The sequence below is a fragment of the Bombina bombina genome, chromosome 6 (genome assembly GCF_027579735.1).
Source record: "Bombina bombina isolate aBomBom1 chromosome 6, aBomBom1.pri, whole genome shotgun sequence".
Lineage (NCBI taxonomy): Eukaryota > Metazoa > Chordata > Amphibia > Anura > Bombinatoridae > Bombina > Bombina bombina.
In genome coordinates this window covers 430,457,332-430,483,554 of record NC_069504.1, presented here as the reverse complement: position 1 = coordinate 430,483,554, position 26,223 = coordinate 430,457,332, and the positions used below count along the sequence as shown (strand labels likewise).

Here is a 26,223-nt window from a genome sequence, read left to right as displayed (position 1 = left end):
GTGTCCTAAAGCTTTGGTATTGGTTCCCACAAGTAAGGATGACGCCGTGGACCGGACACACCTATGTTGGAGAAAACAGAATTTATGTTTACCTGATAAATTACTTTCTCCAACGGTGTGTCCGGTCCACGGCCCGCCCGGGTTTTTTAATCAGGTCTGATAATTTATTTTCTTTAACTACAGTCACCACGGTATCATATGGTTTCTCCTATGCAAATATTCCTCCTTTACGTCGGTCGAATGACTGGGGTAGGCGGAGCCTAGGAGGGATCATGTGACCAGCTTTGCTGGGCTCTTTGCCATTTCCTGTTGGGGAAGAGAATATCCCACAAGTAAGGATGACCCTGTGGACCGGACACACCGTTGGAGAAAGTAATTTATCAGGTAAACATAAATTCTGTTTTTTAGACAATCCTTTAATTTGTTTGTCTATTTTATCCACGTAAAGTTCAGAGGGCTATATCCATTTCTTTAGTTTTTTGGCTAAATCTCATGATTGTCAATGTTTTCTTGGAGCATGATAGTTTTTTCCAAAACGCATTACTGTTCATTTCTCTTGTTAAGTGTGTTCAGTCCACGGGTCATCCATTACTTATGGGATATATTCTCCTTCCCAACAGGAAGTTGCAAGAGGATCACCCAAGCAGAGCTGCTATATAGCTCCTCCCCTCACATGTCATATCCAGTCATTCTCTTGCAACCCTCAACAAAGAAGGAGGTCGCGAGAGGAGCTGGAGTTTTTACTTAACTATTCTTCAATCAAAAGTTTGTTATTTTAAATGGCACCGGAGTGTGCTGTTTTTCTATCTCAGACAGTATTTGGAAGAAGAAACTGCCTGCGTTTTTTTTCTATGATCTTAGCAGGCGTAACTAAGATCCACTGGCTGTTCTCGACATTCTGAGGAGTGGGGTAACTTCAGAAACTGGGAATAGCATGCGGGGTCCTCCGCAAATGAGGTATGTGCAGTACATTATTTTCTGGGAATGGAATTGACTAAGAAAATACTGCTGTTACCGTATGATGTAAGTACAGCCTTAAATGCAGTAGTGGCAACTGGTATCAGGCTGATAAATGTATGCGCAGTCAAGTTATTTTCTAGGGACTAGAATTTGACTGAGAAAATACTGTTAAAACTGAAATAATACTTAAGCCTTATCTGCAGTGGTAGCGACTGGTAGCAGGCTTAGTGATAACTTTGCATGACATTGGAAAATTTTATTTTTTAATAAAACGTTTACTGGCATGTTATTCGTTTTTGTGAGGTACTTTGGTGATAAATCTCTTTGGGCATGATTTTTTTCCACATGGCTGACATATATTTTCTGCATGGAAACCGTTATATCAGGGCTCACACTGTTGTGATAGGAGTGGGAGGGACCTTGTTTTAGCGCCTTGTTGCGCAGTTATAATTCTAGCACAGTCTTCCTGCTTCTTCCTCCTTGATCTAGGACGTCTCTAGAGAGCTCAGGGGTCTGCAAAATTCATTTTTGAGGGAGGTAATCAGTCACAGCAGATCTGTGACAGTGTGCTTGACTGTGATTAAAAGCGTTAAATCTTAATTTATATCCGTTTTATCCGTTTTGGGTATTGAGGGGTTAATCATCCTTTTGCTAATGGGTGCAATCCTCTGCTAATATTACACTTCTTGTTAAGAATTGTTTAATTATATCTGTATTTTTGAAGCGCTGCAGCGTTTTTTATATTGCTTGTAAACTTATTGAAAGTGATTTCCAAGCTTGCTAGTTTCATTGCTAAGTCTGTTTAAACATGTCTGATTCAGAGGAAACTGTTTGTTCATCATGTTCAAAAGCCAATGTGGAGCCCAATAGAACGATGTGTACCAATTGTATTGATATTGCTTTGAATAAAAGTCAATCTGTACCGATAGAGAAACTATCACCAGACAACGAGGGGGAAGTTATGCCGCCTAACTCTCCTCACGTGTCAGTACCTGCGTCTCCCGCTCGGGAGATGCGTAGGATTGAGAAGCCAAGTACATCTAGGCCCTTACAAATCACTTTACATGATATGGCTAATGTTATGAAAGAAGTATTATATAATATGCCCGAATTGAGGGGCAAGCGCGATAGCTCTGGGTTAAGGATAGAGTGCGCTGATGACACGAGAGCCATGTCTGATACTGCATCACAATTTGCAGAACATGAGGACGGTGAGCTTCATTCTGTCGGTGACGGTTCTGATCCGGGGAGACCGGATTCAGAAATTTCAAAATTTAAGCTTGAGAACCTCCGTGTGTTACTAGGGGAGGTATTAGCGGCTCTGAATGATTGCGACACGGTGGCAATCCCAGAGAAATTGTGTAGGTTGGATAGATACTATGCGGTACCGGTGTGTTCTGACGTCTTTCCTATACCAAAAAGACTTACAGAAATTATTAGTAAGGAGTGGGATAGACCCGGTGTGCCTTTTTCCCCTCCCCCGATATTCAGAAAAATGTTTCCTATAGACGCCACCACACAAGACTTATGGCAGACGGTCCCTAAGGTGGAGGGAGCAGTTTCTACTTTAGCCAAGCGTACCACTATCCCGGTGGAGGATAGCTGTGCTTTCTCAGATCCAATGGATAAAAAATTAGAGGGTTATCTTAAGAAAATGTTTGTTCAACAGGGTTTTATTTTGCAGCCTCTTGCATGCATTGCGCTTGTCACGGCTGCAGCGGCATTCTGGTTTGAGTCTCTGGAAGAGGCGATTCACACAGAGCCATTGGATAAAGCTTTGAGCAAAGTTAGAACCCTTAAGCAAGCTAATGTGTTTGTTTCAGATGCCGTAGTACATCTAACCAAACTTACGGCTAAAAATTCCGGATTCGCCATACAGGCGCGCAGAGCGCTCTGGCTTAAATCCTGGTTAGCGGATGTAACTTCCAAGTCTAAGCTACTTAACATTCCTTTCAAAGGGCAGACCTTATTCGGGCCCGGCTTGAAGGAAATTATTGCTTACATTACGGGAGGTAAGGGCCACGCTCCTTCCTCAGGACAGGGCCAAACCAAAGGCCAAACAGTCTAATTTTCGTGCCTTTCGTAACTTCAAGGCAGGAGCAGCATCAACTTCCTCCGCTCCAAAACAGGAAGGAACTACTGCTCGTTACAGACAGGGTTGGAAAGGCAACCAGTCATGGAACAAGGGCAAGCAGGCCAGAAAGCCTACTTCCGCCCCTAAGACAGCACGAAGACAGGGCCCCCTATCCGGAGACGGATTTAGTGGGGGGCAGACTTTCTCTCTTCGCCCAGGCTTGGGCAAGAGATGTGCAGGATCCCTGGACGTTGAAGATTATATCTCAGGGATACCTTCTGGATTTCAAAACCTCTCCTCCACAAGGGAGGTCCCATCTTTCGAGGTTATCAACAAACCTAGTAAAGAGAGAGGCATTTCTACAATGTGTACAAGACCTCTTAATCATGGGAGTGATCCACTCAGTTCCGCAATCGGAACAGGGACAAGGATTTTACTCAAATCTATTTGTGGTTCCCAAAAAAGAGGGAACCTTCAGACCAATCTTGGACTTAAAGATCTTAAACAAATTCCTAAGGGTACCATCGTTCAAGATGGAAACCATTCGAACCATCCTACCCATGATCCAAGAGGGTCAATATATGACCACAGTGGACTTAAAGGATGCTTACCTTCACATACCGATTCACAAAGATCATTATCGGTACCTAAGGTTTGCCTTTCTAGACAGGCATTACCAGTTTGTGGCTCTTCCCTTCGGGTTAGCCACGGCCCCGAGAATTTTTACGAAGGTTCTGGGCTCACTTCTGGCGGTACTAAGACCACGAGGCATAGCGGTGGCTCCGTACCTAGACGACATTCTGATACAAGCGTCGTTTTCAGAATGCAAAGTCTCATACAGAGATAGTTCTTGCATTTCTGAGGTCGCATGGGTGGAAAGTGAACGTGGAAAAGAGTTCTCTGTTACCACTCACAAGGGTTCCTTTTCTAGGGACTCTTATAGATTCTGTTGAGATGAAGATTTACCTGACGGAGTCCAGGTTATCAAAGATTCTCAATGCTTGCCGTGTCCTTCATTCCATTCCAAGCCCATCAGTAGCTCAGTGCATGGAGGTAATCGGCTTAATGGTCGCGGCAATGGACATAGTGCCATTTGCGCGCCTGCATCTCAGACCGCTGAAACTATGCATGCTCAGTCAATGGAACGGGGATTACTCAGATCTGTCCCCTTTGCTAAATCTGGACCAGGAGACCAGAGATTCTCTTCTCTGGTGGTTGTCACCGGTTCATCTGTCCAAAGGAATGACCTTTCGCAGACCAGATTGGACGATTGTAACAACGGATGCCAGCCTTCTAGGCTGGGGAGCAGTCTGGAATTCCCTGAAGGCTCAGGGTTCGTGGACTCAGGAGGAGAAACTCCTTCCAATAAACATTCTAGAATTAAGAGCAATATTCAATGCTCTTCTAGCTTGGCCTCAGTTAGCAAGACTGAGGTTCATCAGATTTCAGTCGGACAATATCACGACTGTGGCTTACATCAATCATCAAGGGGGAACCAGGAGTTCCCTAGCGATGTTAGAAGTCTCGAAGATAATTCGCTGGGCAGAGTCTCACTCTTGCCACCTGTCAGCGATTTACATCCCAGGCGTAGAGAACTGGGAGGCGGATTTCCTTAGTCGCCAGACTTTTCATCCGGGAGAGTGGGAACTTCACCCGGAGGTATTTGCTCAACTGATTTGTCGTTGGGGCAAACCGGATCTGGATCTCATGGCATCTCGCCAGAACGCAAAGCTTCCTTGTTACGGATCCAGGTCCAGGGACCCGGGAGCGGTGCTGGTAGATGCATTAGCAGCCCCTTGGGTTTTCAACATAGCTTATGTGTTTCCACCATTTCCGTTGCTACCTCGACTGATTGCCAGGATCAAACAGGAGAGGGCATCGGTAATTCTGATAGCGCCTGCGTGGCCACGCAGGACCTGGTATGCAGACCTAGTGGGCATGTCGTCCTGTCCACCATGGTCTCTTCCTCTGAGGCAGGACCTTCTAATTCAGGGTCCTTTCAACCATCCAAACCTAATTTCTCTGAGGCTGACTGCCTGGAAATTGAACGCTTGATTCTATCTAAGCGGGGGTTTTCGGATTCGGTTATTGATACATTAATACAGGCTCGGAAACCTGTGACCAGAAAAATTTACCATAAGATATGGTGTAAATATTTATATTGGTGCGAATCCAAGAGTTACTCATGGAGTAAGGTTAGGATTCCTAGGATATTGGATTTTCTACAAGAGGGTTTAGAAAAAGGTTTGTCCGCTAGTTCGCTAAAGGGACAGATTTCAGCTCTGTCTATTCTTTTACACAAACGTCTGGCAGAGAATCCAGACGTCCAGGCCTTTTGTCAGGCTTTGGCTAGAATTAAGCCTGTGTTTAAAGCTGTTGCTCCTCCGTGGAGCTTAAACTTGGTTCTTAAAGTTCTTCAGGGTGTTCCGTTTGAACCCCTTCATTCCATTGATATTAAGCTTTTATCTTGGAAAGTTTTGTTTTTGATGGCTATTTCCTCGGCTCGAAGAGTCTCTGAGTTATCTGCCTTACATTGTGATTCTCCTTATCTGATCTTTCATTCAGACAAGGTAGTACTGCGTACTAAACCTGGGTTTTTACCTAAGGTTGTTTCTAACAGGAATATCAATCAAGAGATTGTTGTTCCATCATTATGTCCTAATCCTTCTTCAAAGAAGGAACGTCTTTTGCATAATCTAGACGTGGTCCGTGCTCTGAAGTTCTACTTACAGGCAACTAAAGATTTTAGACAAACTTCTTCTCTGTTTGTCGTTTACTCTGGACAGAGGAGAGGTCAAAAGGCTTCGGCTACCTCTCTCTCTTTTTGGCTTCGTAGCATAATACGTTTAGCCTATGAGACTGCTGGACAGCAGCCTCCTGAAAGAATTACAGCTCATTCCACTAGAGCTGTGGCTTCCACCTGGGCCTTTAAGAATGAGGCCTCTGTTGAACAGATTTGCAAGGCTGCAACTTGGTCTTCACTTCATACTTTTTCCAAATTTTACAAATTTGACACTTTCGCTTCTTCGGAGGCTGGTTTTGGGAGAAAGGTTCTACAGGCAGTGGTTCCTTCTGTTTAATGTTCCTGCCTTGTCCCTCCCATCATCCGTGTACTTAGCTTTGGTATGGGTATCCCATAAGTAATGGATGACCCGTGGACTGAACACACTTAACAAGAGAAAACATAATTTATGCTTACCTGATAAATTTATTTCTCTTGTAGTGTGTTCAGTCCACGGCCCGCCCTGTCTTTTTAAGGCAGGTTCTAAATTTTAAAATTATAACTCCAGTCACCACTGCACCTTATAGTTTCTCCTTCTCGTCTTGTTTCGGTCGAATGACTGGGTATGACGTGAGGGGAGGAGCTATATAGCAGCTCTGCTTGGGTGATCCTCTTGCAACTTCCTGTTGGGAAGGAGAATATATCCCATAAGTAATGGATGACCCGTGGACTGAACACACTACAAGAGAAATAAATTTATCAGGTAAGCATAAATTATGTTTTTTCTAGATCAGTTTCCTCTTCTTGGACTTTAAAGAATGAGGCTTATATTGAATACATTTGCAAGACAGCAACTTTCCCTAAATTCTACCACTTGAATGTGTTTGGTAGAAAAGTCCTTCAGGCGGCAGTGGCTGGTTATTAGGTGCCTGCCTTAAAAAAATGTTGTCCAGTCCAATTACTTGTAGACTCAACAGCTTGGGTGTTAATTCCCGGTAGTAATGGCTCGTGGACTCTCACCACTTTATGAAAGAAAACAAAATGTAAGCTTACCTGATAAATTAATTTATTTCATGGTGGTGAGAGTCTACAAGACCCAAACACTTTCCTTTTTTATGTAATTATTTTTTTATGGCAGCAGTTTAAGTTTGCACCTCATTTTCCCTTCTTTGTTCTTTCCTACCTTTCTACTCCTCCTTTCTTGGCTATACGTCAGACTAGAATACAAAGAGGTGGAAGGGATTAAGTGCTCTTAGAGCCTTGGGAATCTTTGCCTTTTCTCCTAGTGGCCAGGAGTCGAATCCCAAGAGTAATGGCTCATTGACTCTCACCAGCATGAAAGAAATTAATTTATCAAATAAGCATTCATTTTGTTTTATACTTGCCGCAACATCAGCAATCAAGATTTGATTTCTTAACTGTTATTTCCACAGAAGACAATAATTAGACAAGATTAGTTGGGATATGCAAATATTAGTTTAGTATCTCCAGATGTTAAATGAGGGCTATTTATTTCAAATAATTTTTCTTTTTCAAGATGTACCGAGTCCACGGATTCATCCTAACTTGTGGGATATTGTGCTTCCTGACAGGAAGTAGCAAAGAGAGCACCACAGCAGAGCTGTCTATATAGCTCCCCCCTTAACTCCACCCCCCAGTCATTCTCTTTGCTGGCTCTAAGCAGGAAGGGTAAAGAGAAGAGGTGTTAAACTGTTAGTTTTATTTTATCTTCAATCAAGTGTTTGTTATTTTTAAATGTTACTGGTGTTGTACTATTTACTCTCAGGCAGGACATAGATGAAGATTTCTGCCTGGAGGATGATGATCTTAGCATTTGTAACTAAGGTCCACTGCTGTTCCCACAGAAGCTGAGGAGTACAGGAAAACTTCAGTGTGAGGAACGGTTTCTTGCTATACAGCAATGAGGTATGTAGCTGACAGTGTCCCCATTAGGGGAAGGGTAAGCAGTAATCCTAGTGTTATCAGAGGTTTTTACTAGCTTGCATAAAGGGTTAATTTTTTGTGGGCACTCAGTTTGTTGTGAATTTGGGACAAACGTTTTTGTGTCTGGGAGTAATGTTTTCTGTTTTATGGGACATTTGCTTGAGGGTTCTTTGGGGTTGTTTATAACCCACATGGCTTTCAGGCAGGGTTTGTTAGTTTTGTGTAAGCCCCAGCAACATCGAGTGAAGTGGGCGGGGCCTACATTTACAAGCAGCAAGCAACTTCTCCTGAGGTCCTGATAGTCTTCTGAGGGACTAATTGAAGCTTTAAACCCCATATTATCGCTTCCTAAGGGCAGGTAGGACCACAGCAGAGCTGTGGCAAGGTGCTTTAGGGGGGTTTAACCGGGTTTAGACAATTATCAATCTGTTTTTTTCATTTGGGGGTCTATTGCTTTTTTACTTGTGGTGCAATCCTTCTAAAGCTTAGTGGGTACACTGTTAAAATTTCGGAATTTTTGAAGCAATTTTAACCTGTTTTGCAGTTTGTGTATGCCTGTTTTTCTCTTAAAGGTACAGTACCGTTTTTGCAAATCGTGTTTTTTTCATTAAAGTGTTTTCCAAGCTTGCTTGCTTCATTACTAGCCTGTTAAACATGTCTGACACTGAGGAAACTCATTGTTCAATTTGTTTAGAAGCCATTGTGGAACCCCCTCTAAGAATGTGTCCCAATTGTACTGATATGTCTATAAATTGCAAACAGCATATTTTGTCTTATAAGAATTTGGCATTAAATGATTCTCAGACAGAAGCAAATCAAGTTTCACCATCAAGTTCTCCCCAAGTCTCACAACTAGTTACGCCCGCACAAGCAACGCCAAGTACTTCTAGTGCGTCTAATTCTTTCACCTTGCAAGATATGGCTTCAGTTATGAATACTACCTTCACAGAGGTTTTATCTAAACTGCCAGGGTTGCAAGGGAAGCACAGTAGCCGTATCCGATATTCCCTCACAATGTTCTGAGGTAGGGATGAGGGATTTTCTGTCTGAGGGAGAGATTTCTGATTCAGGAAAGATGTTCCCTCAGACAGATTCAGATATGACGGCATTTAAATTTAAGCTAGAGCACCTCCATTTATTGCTCAGGGAGGTTTTAGCTACTCTGGATGATTGTGACCCTATTGTCGTTCCAGAGAAATTGTGTAAAATGGACAAATATTTAGAGGTTCCTGTTTACACTGATTTTCTCCAACATAGGTGTGTCCGGTCCACGGCGTCATCCTTACTTGTGGGATATTCTCTTCCCCAACAGGAAATGGCAAAGAGCCCAGCAAAGCTGGTCACATGATCCCTCCTAGGCTCCGCCTACCCCAGTCATTCTCTTTGCCGTTGTACAGGCAACATCTCCACGGAGATGGCTTAGAGTTTTTTAGTGTTTAACTGTAGTTTTTATTATTCAATCAAGAGTTTGTTATTTTGAAATAGTGCTGGTATGTACTATTTACTCAGAAACAGAAAAGAGATGAAGATTTCTGTTTGTATGAGGAAAATGATTTTAGCAACCGTAACTAAAATCCATGGCTGTTCCACACAGGACTGTTGAGAGCAATTAACTTCAGTTGGGGGAACAGTGTGCAGTCTCTTGCTGCTTGAGGTACGACACATTCTAACAAGACGATGTAATGCTGGAAGCTGTCATTTTCCCTATGGGATCCGGTAAGCCATGTTTATTACGATTGTAAATAAGGGCTTCACAAGGGCTTATTAAGACTGTAGACTTTTCTGGGCTAAATCGATTCGTTATTAACACATATTTAGCCTTGAGGAATCATTTTATCTGGGTATTTTGATATAATAATATCGGCAGGCACTGTATTAGACACCTTATTTCTTAGGGGCTTTCCCAAAGCATAAATTTTCGCGCCGGTGTGGCGCACTTGTTTTTGAGAGGCATGGCATGCAGTCGCATGTGAGAGGAGCTCTGATACTTAGAAAAGACTTTCTGAAGGCGTCATTTGGTATCGTATTCCCCTTTGGGTTTGGTTGGGTCTCAGCAAAGCAGATACCAGGGACTGTAAAGGGGTTAAAGTTTTAAAACGGCTCCGGTTCCGTTATTTTAAGGGTTAAAGCTTCCAAATTTGGTGTGCAATACTTTTAAGGCTTTAAGACACTGTGGTGAAAATTTGGTGAATTTTGAACAATTCCTTCATGTTTTTTCGCAATTGCAGTAATAAAGTGTGTTCAGTTTAAAATTTAAAGTGACAGTAACGGTTTTATTTTAAAACGTTTTTTGTACTTTATTATCAAGTTTATGCCTGTTTAACATGTCTGAACTACCAGATAGACTGTGTTCTGAATGTGGGGAAGCCAGAATTCCTATTCATTTAAATAAATGTGATTTATGTGATAATGACAATGATGCCCAAGATGATTCCTCAAGTGAGGGGAGTAAGCATGGTACTGCATCATTCCCTCCTTCGTCTACACGAGTCTTGCCCACTCAGGAGGCCCCTAGTACATCTAGCGCGCCAATTCTCCTTACTATGCAACAATTAACGGCTGTAATGGATAATTCTGTCAAAAACATTTTAGCCAAAATGAACCCTTGTCAGCGTAAGCGTGGCTGCTCTGTTTTAGTTACTGAAGAGCATGACGACGCTGATATTAATATCTCTGAAGGGCCCCTAACCCAATCTGAGGGGGCCAGGGAGGTTTTGTCTGAGGGAGAAATTACTGATTCAGGGAACATTTCTCAACAGGCTGAACCTGATGTGATTGCATTTAAATTTAAGTTGGAACATCTCCGCATTTTGCTTAAGGAGGTATTATCCACTCTGGATGATTGTGAAAAGTTGGTCATCCCAGAGAAACTATGTAAAATGGACAAGTTCCTAGAGGTGCCGGGGCTCCCAGAAGCTTTTCCTATACCCAAGCGGGTGGCGGACATTGTTAATAAAGAATGGGAAAGGCCCGGTATTCCTTTCGTCCCTCCCCCCATATTTAAAAAATTGTTTCCTATGGTCGACCCCAGAAAGGACTTATGGCAGACAGTCCCCAAGGTCGAGGGAGCGGTTTCTACTTTAAACAAACGCACCACTATACCCATAGAGGATAGTTGTGCTTTCAAAGATCCTATGGATAAAAAATTAGAAGGTTTGCTTAAAAAGATGTTTGTTCAGCAGGGTTACCTTCTACAACCAATTTCATGCATTGTCCCTGTCACTACAGCCGCATGTTTCTGGTTTGATGAACTGATAAAGGCGCTCGATAGTGATTCTCCTCCTTATGAGGAGATTATGGACAGAATCAATGCTCTCAAATTGGCTAATTCTTTCACCCTAGACGCCACTTTGCAATTGGCTAGGTTAGCGGCTAAGAATTCTGGGTTTGCTATTGTGGCGCGCAGAGCGCTTTGGTTGAAATCTTGGTCGGCTGATGCGTCTTCCAAGAACAAGCTACTAAACATTCCTTTCAAGGGGAAAACGCTGTTTGGCCCTGACTTGAAAGAGATTATCTCTGATATCACTGGGGGTAAGGGCCACGCCCTTCCTCAGGATCGGCCTTTCAAGGCAAAAAATAGACCTAATTTTCGTCCCTTTCGTAAAAACGGACCAGCCCAAAGTGCTACGTCCTCTAAGCAAGAGGGCAATACTTCTCAAGCCAAGCCAGCTTGGAGACCAATGCAAGGCTGGAACAAGGGAAAGCAGGCCAAGAAACCTGCCACTGCTACCAAGACAGCATGAAATATTGGCCCCCGATCCGGGACCGGATCTGGTGGGGGGCAGGCTCTCTCTCTTCGCTCAGGCTTGGGCAAGAGATGTTCTGGATCCTTGGGCGCTAGAAATAGTCTCCCAGGGTTATCTTCTGGAATTCAAGGGACTTCCCCCAAGGGGGAGGTTCCACAGGTCTCAGTTGTCTTCAGACCACATAAAGAGACAGGCGTTCTTACATTGTGTAGAAGACCTGTTAAAAATGGGAGTGATTCATCCTGTTCCATTAAGGGAACAAGGGATGGGGTTCTACTCCAATCTGTTCATAGTTCCCAAAAAAGAGGGAACGTTCAGACCAATCTTAGATCTCAAGATCTTAAACAAGTTTCTCAAGGTTCCATCGTTCAAGATGGAAACCATTCGAACTATTCTTCCTTCCATCCAGGAAGGTCAATTCATGACCACGGTGGATTTAAAGGATGCGTATCTACATATTCCTATCCACAAGGAACATCATCGGTTCCTAAGGTTCGCATTCCTGGACAAACATTACCAGTTCGTGGCGCTTCCTTTCGGATTAGCCACTGCTCCAAGGATTTTCACAAAGGTACTAGGGTCCCTTCTAGCGGTGCTAAGACCAAGGGGCATTGCAGTAGTACCTTACCTGGACGACATTCTGATTCAAGCGTCGTCCCTTCCTCAAGCAAAGGCTCACACGGACATCGTCCTGGCCTTTCTCAGATCTCACGGCTGGAAAGTGAACGTGGAAAAGAGTTCTCTATCCCCGTCAACAAGGGTTCCCTTCTTGGGAACAATTATAGACTCCTTAGAAATGAGGATTTTTCTCACAGAGGCCAGAAAAACAAAACTTCTAGACTCTTGTCGGATACTTCATTCCGTTCCTCTTCCTTCCATAGCTCAGTGCATGGAAGTGATCGGGTTGATGGTAGCGGCAATGGACATAGTTCCTTTTGCGCGCATTCATCTAAGACCATTACAACTGTGCATGCTCAGTCAGTGGAATGGGGACTATACAGACTTGTCTCCGAAGATACAAGTAAATCAGAGGACCAGAGACTCACTCCGTTGGTGGCTGTCCCTGGACAACCTGTCACAAGGGATGACATTCCGCAGACCGGAGTGGGTCATTGTCACGACCGACGCCAGTCTGATGGGCTGGGGCGCGGTCTGGGGATCCCTGAAAGCTCAGGGTCTTTGGTCTCGGGAAGAATCTCTTCTACCGATAAATATTCTGGAACTGAGAGCGATATTCAATGCTCTCAAGGCTTGGCCTCAGCTAGCGAGGACCAAGTTCATACGGTTTCAATCAGACAACATGACGACTGTTGCGTACATCAACCATCAGGGGGGAACAAGGAGTTCCCTAGCGATGGAAGAAGTGACCAAAATCATTCTATGGGCGGAGTCTCACTCCTGCCACCTGTCTGCTATCCACATCCCAGGAGTGGAAAATTGGGAAGCGGATTTTCTGAGTCGTCAGACATTGCATCCGGGGGAGTGGGAACTCCATCCGGAAATCTTTGCCCAAGTCACTCAGCTGTGGGGCATTCCAGACATGGATCTAATGGCCTCTCGTCAGAACTTCAAGGTTCCTTGCTACGGGTCCAGATCCAGGGATCCCAAGGCGGCTCTAGTGGATGCACTAGTAGCACCTTGGACCTTCAAACTAGCTTATGTGTTCCCGCCGTTTCCTCTCATCCCCAGGCTGGTAGCCAGGATCAATCAGGAGAGGGCGTCGGTGATCTTGATAGCTCCTGCGTGGCCACGCAGGACTTGGTATGCAGATCTGGTGAATATGTCATCGGCTCCACCTTGGAAGCTACCTTTGAGACGAGACCTTCTTGTTCAGGGTCCGTTCGAACATCCGAATCTGGTTTCACTCCAGCTGACTGCTTGGAGATTGAACGCTTGATTTTATCGAAGCGAGGATTCTCAGATTCTGTTATCGATACTCTTGTTCAGGCCAGAAAGCCTGTAACTAGAAAGATTTACCACAAGATTTGGAAAAAATATATCTGTTGGTGTGAATCTAAAGGATTCCCTTGGGACAAGGTTAAGATTCCTAGGATTCTATCCTTCCTTCAAGAAGGATTGGAAAAAGGATTATCTGCAAGTTCCCTGAAGGGACAGATTTCCGCCTTGTCGGTGTTACTTCACAAAAAGCTGGCAGCTGTGCCAGATGTTCAAGCCTTTGTTCGGGCTCTGGTTAGAATCAAGCCTGTTTACAAACCTTTGACTCCTCCTTGGAGTCTCAATTTAGTTCTTTCAGTTCTTCAGGGGGTTCCGTTTGAACCCTTGCATTCCGTTGATATTAAATTATTATCTTGGAAAGTTTTGTTTTTGGTGGCAATTTCTTCTGCTAGAAGAGTTTCAGAATTATCTGCTCTGCAGTGTTCTCCTCCTTATCTGGTGTTCCATGCAGATAAGGTGGTTTTGCGTACTAAACCTGGTTTTCTTCCGAAAGTTGTTTCTAACAAAAACATTAACCAGGAGATTATCGTACCTTCTCTGTGTCCGAAACCAGCTTCAAAGAAGGAACGTTTGTTGCACAATTTGGATGTTGTTCGCGCTCTAAAATTCTATTTAGATGCTACAAAGGATTTTAGACAAACATCTTCCTTGTTTGTTGTTTATTCCGGTAAAAGGAGAGGTCAAAAAGCAACTTCTACCTCTCTCTCTTTTTGGATTAAAAGCATCATCAGATTGGCTTACGAGACTGCCGGACGGCAGCCTCCCGAAAGAATCACAGCTCATTCCACTAGGGCTGTGGCTTCCACATGGGCCTTCAAGAACGAGGCTTCTGTTGATCAGATATGTAGGGCAGCGACTTGGTCTTCACTGCACACTTTTACCAAATTTTACAAGTTTGATACTTTTGCTTCTTCTGAGGCTATTTTTGGGAGAAAGGTTTTGCAAGCCGTGGTGCCTTCCATTTAGGTGACCTGATTTGCTCCCTCCCTTCATCCGTGTCCTAAAGCTTTGGTATTGGTTCCCACAAGTAAGGATGACGCCGTGGACCGGACACACCTATGTTGGAGAAAACAGAATTTATGTTTACCTGATAAATTACTTTCTCCAACGGTGTGTCCGGTCCACGGCCCGCCCTGGTTTTTTTAATCAGGTCTGATATTTTATTTTCTTTAACTACAGTCACCACGGTACCATATGGTTTCTCCTATGCAAATATTCCTCCTTAACGTCGGTCGAATGACTGGGGTAGGCGGAGCCTAGGAGGGATCATGTGACCAGCTTTGCTGGGCTCTTTGCCATTTCCTGTTGGGGAAGAGAATATCCCACAAGTAAGGATGACGCCGTGGACCGGACACACCGTTGGAGAAAGTAATTTATCAGGTAAACATAAATTCTGTTTTTTTTCCGGTCCCTAAGAGGATTTCGGACATTGTTACTAAGGAGTGGGATAGACCAGGTATTCCGTTCGCTCCCCCTCCTGTTTTTAAGAAAATGTTCCCCATTTCTGACACCATAAAGGACTCATGGCAGACGGTCCCTAAGGTGGAGGGAGCTATTTCTCCAACATAGGTGTGTCCGGTCCACGGCGTCATCCTTACTTGTGGGATATTCTCCTCCCCAACAGGAAATGGCAAAGAGCCCAGCAAAGCTGGTCACATGATCCCTCCTAGGCTCCGCCTACCCCAGTCATTCTCTTTGCCGTTGTACAGGCAACATCTCCACGGAGATGGCTTAGAGTTTTTTTTATTCAATCAAGAGTTTGTTATTTTCAAATAGTGCTGGTACGTACTATTTACTCAGAAACAGAAAAGAGATGAAGAATTCTGTTTGTATGAGGAAAATGATTTTAGCAACCGTAACTAAAATCCATGGCTGTTCCACACAGGACTGTTGAGAGCAATTAACTTCAGTTGGGGGAACAGTTTGCAGTCCCTTGCTGCTTGAGGTATGACACATTCTAACAAGACGATGTAATGCTGGAAGCTGTCATTTTCCCCATGGGATCCGGTAAGCCATGTTTATTACGATTGTAAATAAGGGCTTCACAAGGGCTTATTTAAACTGTAGACTTTTTCTGGGCTAAATCGATTGATTATTAACACATATTTAGCCTTGAGGAATCATTTTATCTGGGTATTTTGATATAATAATATCGGCAGGCACTGTTTTAGACACCTTATTCTTTAGGGGCTTTCCCAAAGCATAGGCAGAGTCTCATTTTCGCGCCGGTGTTGCGCACTTGTTTTTGAGAGGCATGGCATGCAGTCGCATGTGAGAGGAGCTCTGATACTTATAAAAGACTTCTGAAGGCGTCATTTGGTATCGTATTCCCCTTTGGGTTTGGTTGGGTCTCAGCAAAGCAGATACCAGGGACTGTAAAGGGGTTTAAAGCTTAAAACGGCTCCGGTTCCGTTATTTTAAGGGTTAAAGCTTCCAAAATTGGTGTGCAATATTTTCAAGGCTTTAAGACGCTGTGGTGAAAATTTGGTGAATTTTGAACAATTCCTTCATGTTTTTTCGCAATTGCAGTAATAAAGTGTGTTCAGTTTAAAATTTAAAGTGACAGTAACGGTTTTATTTTAAAACGTTTTTTGTACTTTCTGATCAAGTTTATGCCTGTTTAACATGTCTGAACTACCAGATAGACTGTGTTCTGAATGTGGGGAAGCCAGAATTCCTATTCATTTAAATAAATGTGATTTATGTGATAATGACAATGATGCCCAAGATGATTCCTCAAGTGAGGGGAGTAAGCATGGTACTGCATCATTCCCTCCTTCGTCTACACGAGTCTTGCCCACTCAGGAGGCCCCTAGTACATCTAGCGCGCCAATACTCCTTACTATGCAACAATTAACGGCTGTAATGGACAATTCTGTCAAAAACATTTTAGCCAAAATGAACCCTTGTCAGCGTAAGCGTGGCTGCTCTGTTTTAGTTACTGAAGAGCATGACGACGCTGATATTAATATCTCTGAAGGGCCCCTAACCCAATCTGAGGGGGCCAGGGAGGTTTTGTCTGAGGGAGAAATTACTGATTTAGGGAACATTTCTCAGCAGGCTGAATCTAATGTGATTACATTTAAATTTAAATTGGAACATCTCCGCATTTTGCTTAAGGAGGTATTATCCACTCTGGATGATTGTGAAAATTTAGTCATCCCAGAGAAACTATGTAAAATGGACAAGTTCCTAGAGGTGCCGGGGCTCCCAGAAGCTTTTCCTATACCCAAGCGGGTGGCGGACATTGTTAATAAAGAATGGGAAAGGCCCGGTATTCCTTTCGTCCCTCCCCCCATATTTAAAAAATTGTTTCCTATGGTCGACCCCAGAAAGGACTTATGGCAGTCAGTCCCCAAGGTCGAGGGAGCGGTTTCTACTTTAAACAAACGCACCACTATTCCCATAGAGGATAGTTGTGCTTTCAAAGATCCTATGGATAAAAAATTAGAAGGTTTGCTTAAAAAGATGTTTGTTCAGCAGGGTTACCTTCTACAACCCATTTCATGCATTGTCCCTGTCACTACTGCCGCATATTTCTGGTTTGATGAACTGCTTAAGGTGCTCGATAGTGACTCTCCTCCTTATGAGGAGATTATGGACAGAATCAATGCTCTCAAATTGGCTAATTCTTTCACTCTAGACGCCTCTTTGCAATTGGCTAAGTTAGCGGCTAAGAACTCTGGGTTTGCTATTGTGGCGCGCAGAGCGCTTTGGTTGAAATCTTGGTCGGCTGATGCGTCTTCCAAGAACAAGCTACTAAACATTCCTTTCAAGGGGAAAACGTTGTTTGGTCCTGACTTGAAAGAGATTATCTCTGATATCACTGGGGGTAAGGGCCACGCCCTTCCTCAGGATCGGCCTTTCAAGGCAAAAAATAGACCTAATTTTCGTCCCTTTCGTAAAAACGGACCAGCCCAAGGTGCTACGTCCTCTAAGCAAGAGGGTAATACTTCTCAGGCCAAGCCAGCTTGGAGACCAATGCAAGGCTGGAACAAGGGAAAGCAGGCCAAGAAACCTGCCACTGTTACCAAGACAGCATGAAATATTGGCCCCCGATCCGGGACCGGATCTGGTGGGGGGCAGACTCTCTCTCTTCGCTCAGGCTTGGGCAAGAGATGTTCTGGATCCTTGGGCGCTAGAAATAGTCTCCCAGGGTTATCTTCTGGAATTCAAGGGACTTCCCCCAAGGGGGAGGTTCCACAGGTCGCAGTTGTCTTCAGACCACATAAAAAGACAGGCGTTCTTACATTGTGTAGAAGACCTGTTAAAAATGGGAGTGATTCATCCTGTTCCATTAAGAGAACAAGGGATGGGGTTCTACTCCAATCTGTTCATAGTTCCCAAAAAAGAGGGAACGTTCAGACCAATCCTAGATCTCAAGATCTTAAACAAATTTCTCAAGGTCCCATCGTTCAAGATGGAAACCATTCGAACTATCCTTCCTTCCATCCAGGAAGGTCAATTCATGACCACGGTGGATTTAAAGGATGCGTATCTACATATTCCTATCCACAAGGAACATCATCGGTTCCTAAGGTTTGCATTCCTGGACAAACATTTCCAGTTCGTGGCGCTTCCTTTCGGATTAGCCACTGCTCCAAGGATTTTCACAAAGGTACTAGGGTCCCTTCTAGCGGTGCTAAGACCAAGGGGCATTGCAGTAGTACCTTACCTGGACGACATTCTGATTCAAGCGTCGTCCCTTCCTCAAGCAAAGGCTCACACGGACATTGTCCTGGCCTTTCTCAGATCTCACGGCTGGAAAGTGAACGTGGAAAAGAGTTCTCTATCCCCGTCAACAAGGGTTCCCTTCTTGGGAACAATTATAGACTCCTTAGAAATGAGGATCTTTCTAACAGAGGCCAGAAAAACAAAGCTTCTGGACTCTTGTCGGATACTTCATTCCGTTCCTCTTCCTTCCATAGCTCAGTGCATGGAAGTGATCGGGTTGATGGTGGCGGCGATGGACATAGTTCCTTTTGCGCGCATTCATCTAAGACCATTACAACTGTGCATGCTCAGTCAGTGGAATGGGGACTATACAGACTTGTCTCCGAAGATACAAGTAAATCAGAGGACCAGAGACTCACTCCGTTGGTGGCTGTCCCTGGACAATCTGTCTCAAGGGATGATGTTCCACAGACCAGAGTGGGTCATTGTCACGACCGACGCCAGTCTGATAGGCTGGGGCGCGGTCTGGGGATCCCTGAAAGCTCAGGGTCTTTGGTCTCGGGAAGAATCTCTTCTACCGATAAATATTCTGGAACTGAGAGCGATATTCAATGCTCTCCAGGCCTGGCCCCAGCTTGCGAGGACCAGGTTCATACGGTTTCAATCAGACAACATGACGACTGTTGCGTACATCAACCATCAGGGGGGAACAAGGAGTTCCCTAGCGATGGAAGAAGTAACCAAAATTATTCTTTGGGCGGAGTCTCACTCCTGCCACCTGTCTGCTATCCACATCCCAGGAGTGGAAAATTGGGAAGCGGATTTTCTGAGTCGGCAGACATTGCATCCGGGGGAGTGGGAACTCCATCCGGAAATCTTTACCCAAGTCACTCACCTGTGGGGCATTCCAGACATGGATCTGATGGCCTCTCGTCAGAACTTCAAAGTTCCTTGCTACGGGGCCAGATCCAGGGATCCCAAGGCGGCTCTAGTGGATGCACTAGTAGCACCTTGGACCTTCAAACTAGCTTATGTGTTCCCGCCATTTCCTCTCATCCCCAGGCTGATAGCCAGGATCAAGCAGGAGAGGGCGTCGGTGATCCTGATAGCTCCTGCGTGGCCGCGCAGGACTTGGTATGCAGATCTGGTGAATATGTCATCGGCTCCACCTTGGAAGCTACCTTTGAGACGAGACCTTCTTGTTCAGGGTCCGTTCGAACATCCGAATCTGGTTTCACTCCAGCTGACTGCTTGGAGATTGAACGCTTGATTTTATCGAAGCGAGGATTCTCAGATTCTGTTATCGATACTCTTGTTCAGGCCAGAAAGCCTGTGACTAGAAAGATTTACCACAAAATTTGGAAAAAATATATCTGTTGGTGTGAATCTAAAGGATTCCCTTGGGACAAGGTTAAGATTCCTAGGATTCTATCCTTCCTTCAAGAAGGATTGGAAAAAGGATTATCTGCAAGTTCCCTGAAGGGACAGATTTCTGCCTTGTCGGTATTACTTCACAAAAAGCTGGCAGCTGTGCCAGATGTTCAAGCCTTTGTTCAGGCTCTGGTTAGAATCAAGCCTGTTTACAAACCTTTGACTCCTCCCTGGAGTCTCAATTTAGTTCTTTCAGTTCTTCAGGGGGTTCCGTTTGAACCCTTACATTCCGTTGATATTAAGTTATTATCTTGGAAAGTTTTGTTTTTAGTTGCGATTTCTTCTGCTAGAAGAGTCTCAGAATTATCTGCTCTGCAGTGTTCTCCTCCTTATCTGGTGTTCCATGCAGATAAGGTGGTTTTACGTACTAAACCTGGTTTTCTTCCAAAAGTTGTTTCTAACAAAAACATTAACCAGGAGATTATCGTACCTTCTCTGTGTCCAAAACCAGTTTCAAAGAAGGAACGTTTGTTGCACAATTTGGATGTTGTTCGCGCTCTAAAATTCTATTTAGATGCTACAAAGGATTTTAGACAAACATCTTCCTTGTTTGTTGTTTATTCAGGTAAAAGGAGAGGTCAAAAAGCAACTTCTACCTCTCTCTCTTTTTGGATTAAAAGCATCATCAGATTGGCTTACGAGACTGCCGGACGGCAGCCTCCCGAAAGAATCACAGCTCATTCCACTAGGGCTGTGGCTTCCACATGGGCCTTCAAGAACGAGGCTTCTGTTGATCAGATATGTAGGGCAGCGACTTGGTCTTCACTGCACACTTTTACCAAATTTTACAAGTTTGATACTTTTGCTTCTTCTGAGGCTATTTTTGGGAGAAAGGTTTTGCAAGCCGTGGTGCCTTCCATTTAGGTGACCTGATTTGCTCCCTCCCTTCATCCGTGTCCTAAAGCTTTGGTATTGGTTCCCACAAGTAAGGATGACGCCGTGGACCGGACACACCTATGTTGGAGAAAACAGAATTTATGTTTACCTGATAAATTTCTTTCTCCAACGGTGTGTCCGGTCCACGGCCCGCCCTGGTTTTTTTAATCAGGTCTGATATTTTATTTTCTTTAACTACAGTCACCACGGTACCATATGGTTTCTCCTATGCAAATATTCCTCCTTAACGTCGGTCGAATGACTGGGGTAGGCGGAGCCTAGGAGGGATCATGTGACCAGCTTTGCTGGGCTCTTTGCCATTTCCTGTTGGGGAGGAGAATATCCCACAAGTAAGGATGACGCCGTGGACCGGACACACCGTTGGAGAAAGAAATTTATCAGGTAAACATAAATTCTGTTTTCTACTCTGGCTAAGCGTACAATTATACCTATTGAAGACAGTTGTGCTTTCATTGATCCTACGGTTAGAGGGTCTCCTAAAGAAAATTTTTGTTCATCAGGGTTTTCTTCTTCAACCTATAGCGTGCATTGTTCCGGTAACCACTGCAGCTGCTTTTTGGTTTGAGGCTCTAGAAGAGGCTCTTCAGATGGAGACCCCACTAGATGATATTTTGGACAGAATTAAGGCCCTTAAGTTGGCTAATTCTTTTATTACAGTCGCCGCTTTTCATCTTGCTAAGTTAGCGGCAAAGAATTCAGGTTTTGCCATTTTAGTGCGATGAGCGTTATGGCTTAAGTCCTGGTCAGCTGATGTGTCATCTAAATCTACGCTTTTGACCATCCCTTTCAAAGGTAAGACCCTATTCGGGCTTGCACTGAAAGAGATCATTTCAGACATCACTGGAGGGAAGGGTCATGCCCTCCCTCAAGATAAGTCAAATAAGACAAGGACCAAACAAAATAATTTTTGTTCCTTTCGAAACTTCAAGGTTGGTCCCGCTTCCTCTTCCCCTGCTGCAAAGCAAGAGGGGAACTTTGCTCAATCCAAGCCAACCTGGAGACCTAACCAGGCTTGGAACAAGGGTAAACAGTCCAAAAAGCCTCCTGCTGCCACTAAGACAGCATGAAGGGGTAGCCCCCGATCCGGGACCGGATCAAGTAGGGGGCAGACTTTCTCTCTTTGCTCAGGCCTGGGCAAGATACGTTTAGGACTCCTAGGCCGTAGAAATTGTAACCCAGGGGTATCTCCTAGATTTCAAAGATTCTCCTCCAAGGGGGAGGTTCCATCTTTCTCAATTGTCTGTAAACCAGACAAAAAGAGAGGCGTTCTTACACTGTGTAGAAGACCTTTTTACCATGGGAGTGATCTGCCCAGTTCCGAAAACAGAACAGGGCCAAGGTTTCTACTCCAATCTGTTTGTGGTTCCCAAAAAAGAGGGAACTGTCAGACAAATTCTAGATCTCAAGATCCTAAACCAATTCCTAAGAGTTCCATCCTTCAAGATGGAGACCATTCGGACTATTTTACCAATGATCCAGGAGGGTCAATATATGACTACAGTGGATCTAAAGGATGCGTATCTACACATTCCTATCCACAAAGATCATCACCAGTTCCTCAGGTTTGCCTTTCTGGACAGGCATTACCAGTTTGTGGCTCTTCCCTTCGGGTTGGCCACGGCGCCAAGAATCTTCACAAAGGTGCTAGGGTCCCTTCTAGCGGTCCTAAGGCCGAGGGGCATAGCAGTGGCACCTTATCTAGACGACATCTTAATTCAAGCTTCGACTTTCCAACTTGCCAAGTCTCACACGGACTTAGTGTTGGCCTTTCTAAGATCTCATGGGTGGAAGGTGAACTTGAAAACGAGTTCTCTTATTTCTGTCACAAGAGTTCCATTCCTGGATAGATTTGGTGGACATGAAAATATTTCTGACGGAGGTCAGGAAATCAAAGATTTTAACCACTTGCCGAGCTCTTCATTCCATTCCTCGGTCGTCAGTGGCTCAGTGTATGGAGGTAATCGGATTTATGGTAGCGGCAATGGACATAGTTCCATTTGCTCGCTTGCATCTCAGACCACTGCAACTATGCATGCTCAAACAGTGGAATGGGGATTATGCAGATTTATCTCCTCCGATAAATCAGGATCAAGAGACCAGAGACTCTCTTCTTTGGTGGTTGTCACAGGATCACCTGTCCAGGGGAATGTGTTTCCGCAGGCCAGCATGGGTTATTGTGACGACGGACGCCAGCCTAATGGGCTGGGGTGCAGTCTGGAATTCCCTGAAAGCACAGGGTTTGTGGACTCAGGAGGAGGCCCTCCTACCAATAAATATTCTGGAATTAAAAGCGATATTCAATGCTCTTCAGGCGTGACCTCAGCTGGCTTCGGCCGGATTCATCAGGTTTCAGTCGGACAACATCACAACTGTAGCTTATATCAATCGTCAGGGGTCTATATCCCAGGGGTGGAGAACTGGGAGGCAGATTTTCTAAGTCGTCAGACTTTTCATCCGGGGGAGTGGGAGCTCCATCCGGAGGTGTTTGCTCAACTGGTTTAGCTATGGGGCACACCAGAATTGGATCTGATGGCGTCTCATCAGAACGCCAAACTTCTTCGTTACGGATCCAGGTCAAGGGATCCTCAGGCAGTACTGATAGATGCTCTAGCATTACCCTGGTCGTTCAACCTGGCTTATGTGTTTCCATCATTCCCTCTCCTTCCGCGTCTGATTGCCAGAATCAAACAGGAGAGAGCTTCAGTGATTTTGATAGCGCCTGCGTGGCCACGCAGGACTTGGTATGCAGACCTGGTGGACATGTCATCTCTGCCACCATGGACTCTGCCACTGAGACGGGACCTTTTGATTCAAGGTCCATTCAAACATCCAAATCTAATTTCTCTGCAACTGACTGCTTGGAGATTGAACGCTTGATTTTATCAAAGCGGGGTTTCTCTGAGTCGGTCATAGATACCTTGATTAAGGCTCGAAAGCCTGTCACCAGGAAGATCTATCATAAGATATGGCGTAAATATAATTTTTGGTGTGAATCCAAAGGCTAATCATGGAGTAAGATCAGGATTCCTAGGATTTTGTCTTTTCTCCAAGAAGGATTGGAGAAAGGATTGTCCGCTAGTTCCTTAAAAGGACAGATATCTGCTTTGTCTATTCTGTTGCACAAGCGTCTGGCAGATGTCCCAGACGTTCGGGCTTTTGGTCAGGCTTTAGTTAGAATTAAGCCTGTGTTTAAACCTGTTGCTCCGCCATGGAGTCTCAATTTAGTTCTTAAAGTTCTTCAGGGGGTTCCGTTTGAACCCATGCATTCCATAGATATTAAGCTTCTATCTTGGAAAGTTCTGTTTCTAGTTGCTATCTCTTCAGCTCGAAGAGTTTCTGAACTATCTGCATTACAATGTGACTCGCCTTATCTTGTTTTCCATGCTGATAAGGTAGTTTTGCGTACCAAACCTGGGTTCCTCCCTAAGGTTGTTTCTAACAGGAATATCAATCAGGAAATTGTTGTTCCTTCTCTGTGTCCTAATCCTTCTTCTAAGAAAGACCGTCTGTTGCACAACTTGGACGTGGTTCGTGCCTTGAAGGTTTATTTGCAGGCAACCAAAGATTTTCACCTATCATCTTCTTTGTTTGTTGTCTATGCTGGGAAGCGTAGAGGTCAAAAGGCTACGGCTACCTCTCTTTCCTTTTGGCTGAAAAGCATCATACGTTTGGCTTATGAGACTGCTGGACAGCAGCCTCCTGAAAGAATTACAGCTCACTCCACTAGAGCGGTGGCTTCCACATGGGCTTTTAAAAATTATGCTTCTGTTGAACAGATTTGTAAGGCTGCGACTTTGTCTTCGCTTCATACCTTTTCCAATTTTTTCAAATTTGATACTTTTGCTTCTTCGGAGGCTATTTTTGTGAGAAAGGTTTTGCAAGCAGTGGTGCCTTCCGTTTAGGTTCCTGTCTTGTCCCTCCCTTCATCCGTGTCCTAAAGCTTTGGTATTGGTATCCCACAAGTTAGGATGAATCCGTGGACTCGGTACATCTTGCAAAAGAAAACAGAATTAATGCTTACCTGATAAATTTCTTTCTTTTGCGATATACCGAGTCCACGGCCCACCCTGTCTATTCAAGACAGATAGCATTTTTTTATGTAAACTTCAGTCACCTCTGCACCTTATAGCTTCTGCTTTTCTTCTTTGGCCTTCGGTCGAATGACTGGGGGGTGGAGTTAAGGGGGGAGCTATATAGACAGCTCTGCTGTGGTGCTCTCTTTGCTACTTCCTGTCAGGAAGGACAATATCCCACAAGTTAGGATGAATCCGTGGACTCATACATCGCAAAAGAAAGAAATTTATCAGGTAAGCATAAATTCTGTTTTGCTAAGTACTATACTATAAATATAGTTGATATATATGGGCTCCATAATAATAGATAGGACTTCCCATCCTAAAGTGTATTTTCTGAGCCTACTTACTCTACAACATGATCGTATCAAAATAAAAATCTAAATTTACTTTTTTCTGTTTCTTCAGGATAATTAAAAGTCGTTCAAGGCAACGGAATTTTCAGCTTGTTGTGATCACACACGATGAAGATTTTGTTGAGCTTCTGGGACGTTCAGAATATGTGGAACATTTTTACAGGATTAAAAAGAACATGGATCAATGTTCCGAGATCATAAAGTGCAGTGTAAACTCCTTAGGATCATATGTTCACTAAGCACGGGGAAATGTAATTTATCTCACATGTTTATTTACATGCTCTACATTATATTGTTTATCAGTCTTCACTATTAAAAAAATAGGAAAGGCTGAACTATTTCTGGCCATTCCAAAATTGGTGTAATTCACATGGGATATATTGGCCAAACCATCTTTGGCCAATATATCCCATGCACCATACTGTTCTTTCTTCAGCTGTGTAGGATCCACATTGACACTTGTGAGTGCTTCAGCTATTTTTCAAGACATAACAAAAGTCACTCTTCATTTGCCAAAATAGTTGTCTAGTAAGACACATGCTACATTTTTCTGAAACTGGATTAGTATGAGCAAGATGAAATACAAAAAATGTGTAAGCATGTTATTTAAATATGGATAAAAAATGAATACTTATCTGTTCAGTAGGTTATTTAAGAATGTAATTGTATTAAAGCACATTTGTACCAGCTTCTGTCAGGCACAAAAAAATATAAATGTCTTTCAATATTAAACATGTACTATACAGCACCTGCAGTACTACACATATTTGTCAATAAACAACAGTTGCTCATATTCAGAAAATTGTGGGGGGGGGTTTAAAATAAAATTTGTATAAGCACATACGTGTATGGTTTCCATCTTCAGACATAAGGACTATGTACTATTCAGCAGGCGGACAAGGTTATTGACTTTGGAATCTGTCCGCCTGTATTCATGTACTATTGCACAAGTATTTGCTTTTCAGTGCCGTCCCCTACTCTTATGCAACCTGTAAATCATTCTGAACAGTGGCTGTTGATTGTATTCTTGTTCAGAATATCATTGAGCCTAACAAAGATTAGCGATTTCTCTTCTAAGCCATTTCACAGCCCTATGCTAAGCTGGTATACGCCATTTCCACTCTGTTACACAGACCAAGCTCATATATAATTTAAAAAATAGCAGTCATTGTCATTTGTTTGTAGTCCACATGGTAAACATCAACTTGTGGTCCACTATTTCCTGAAAATTTCATCAGTTCACCTTCACAACAAATTAGCTTTTTTCCACTTCATGTATACTGGGATGCCTAAGGAGTGTACTCAAAATTGTCATCCAAACAAAAGCTTTTCATAAATAGGATGGATATCAGAGTACAGATTTTACACACACACAAAAAAATTCCTATAA

General features: G+C 43.8%; 1 protein-coding gene across 1 annotated transcript in view; it reads left to right on the top strand.

Annotated features, from left to right (window-relative positions):
• Positions 1–25,672, top strand: part of RAD50 (RAD50 double strand break repair protein) — a 917,823-nt gene extending 892,151 nt beyond the window's left edge. Inside the window, exon 24 of the mRNA XM_053719284.1 lies at positions 24,886–25,672. Within this exon, the coding sequence (XP_053575259.1) occupies positions 24,886–25,072 (187 nt within the window). The 3' untranslated portion in view covers positions 25,073–25,672. The remainder of the gene's footprint in view (positions 1–24,885) is intronic.
• The last annotated feature ends 551 nt before the right edge of the window (positions 25,673–26,223 follow it).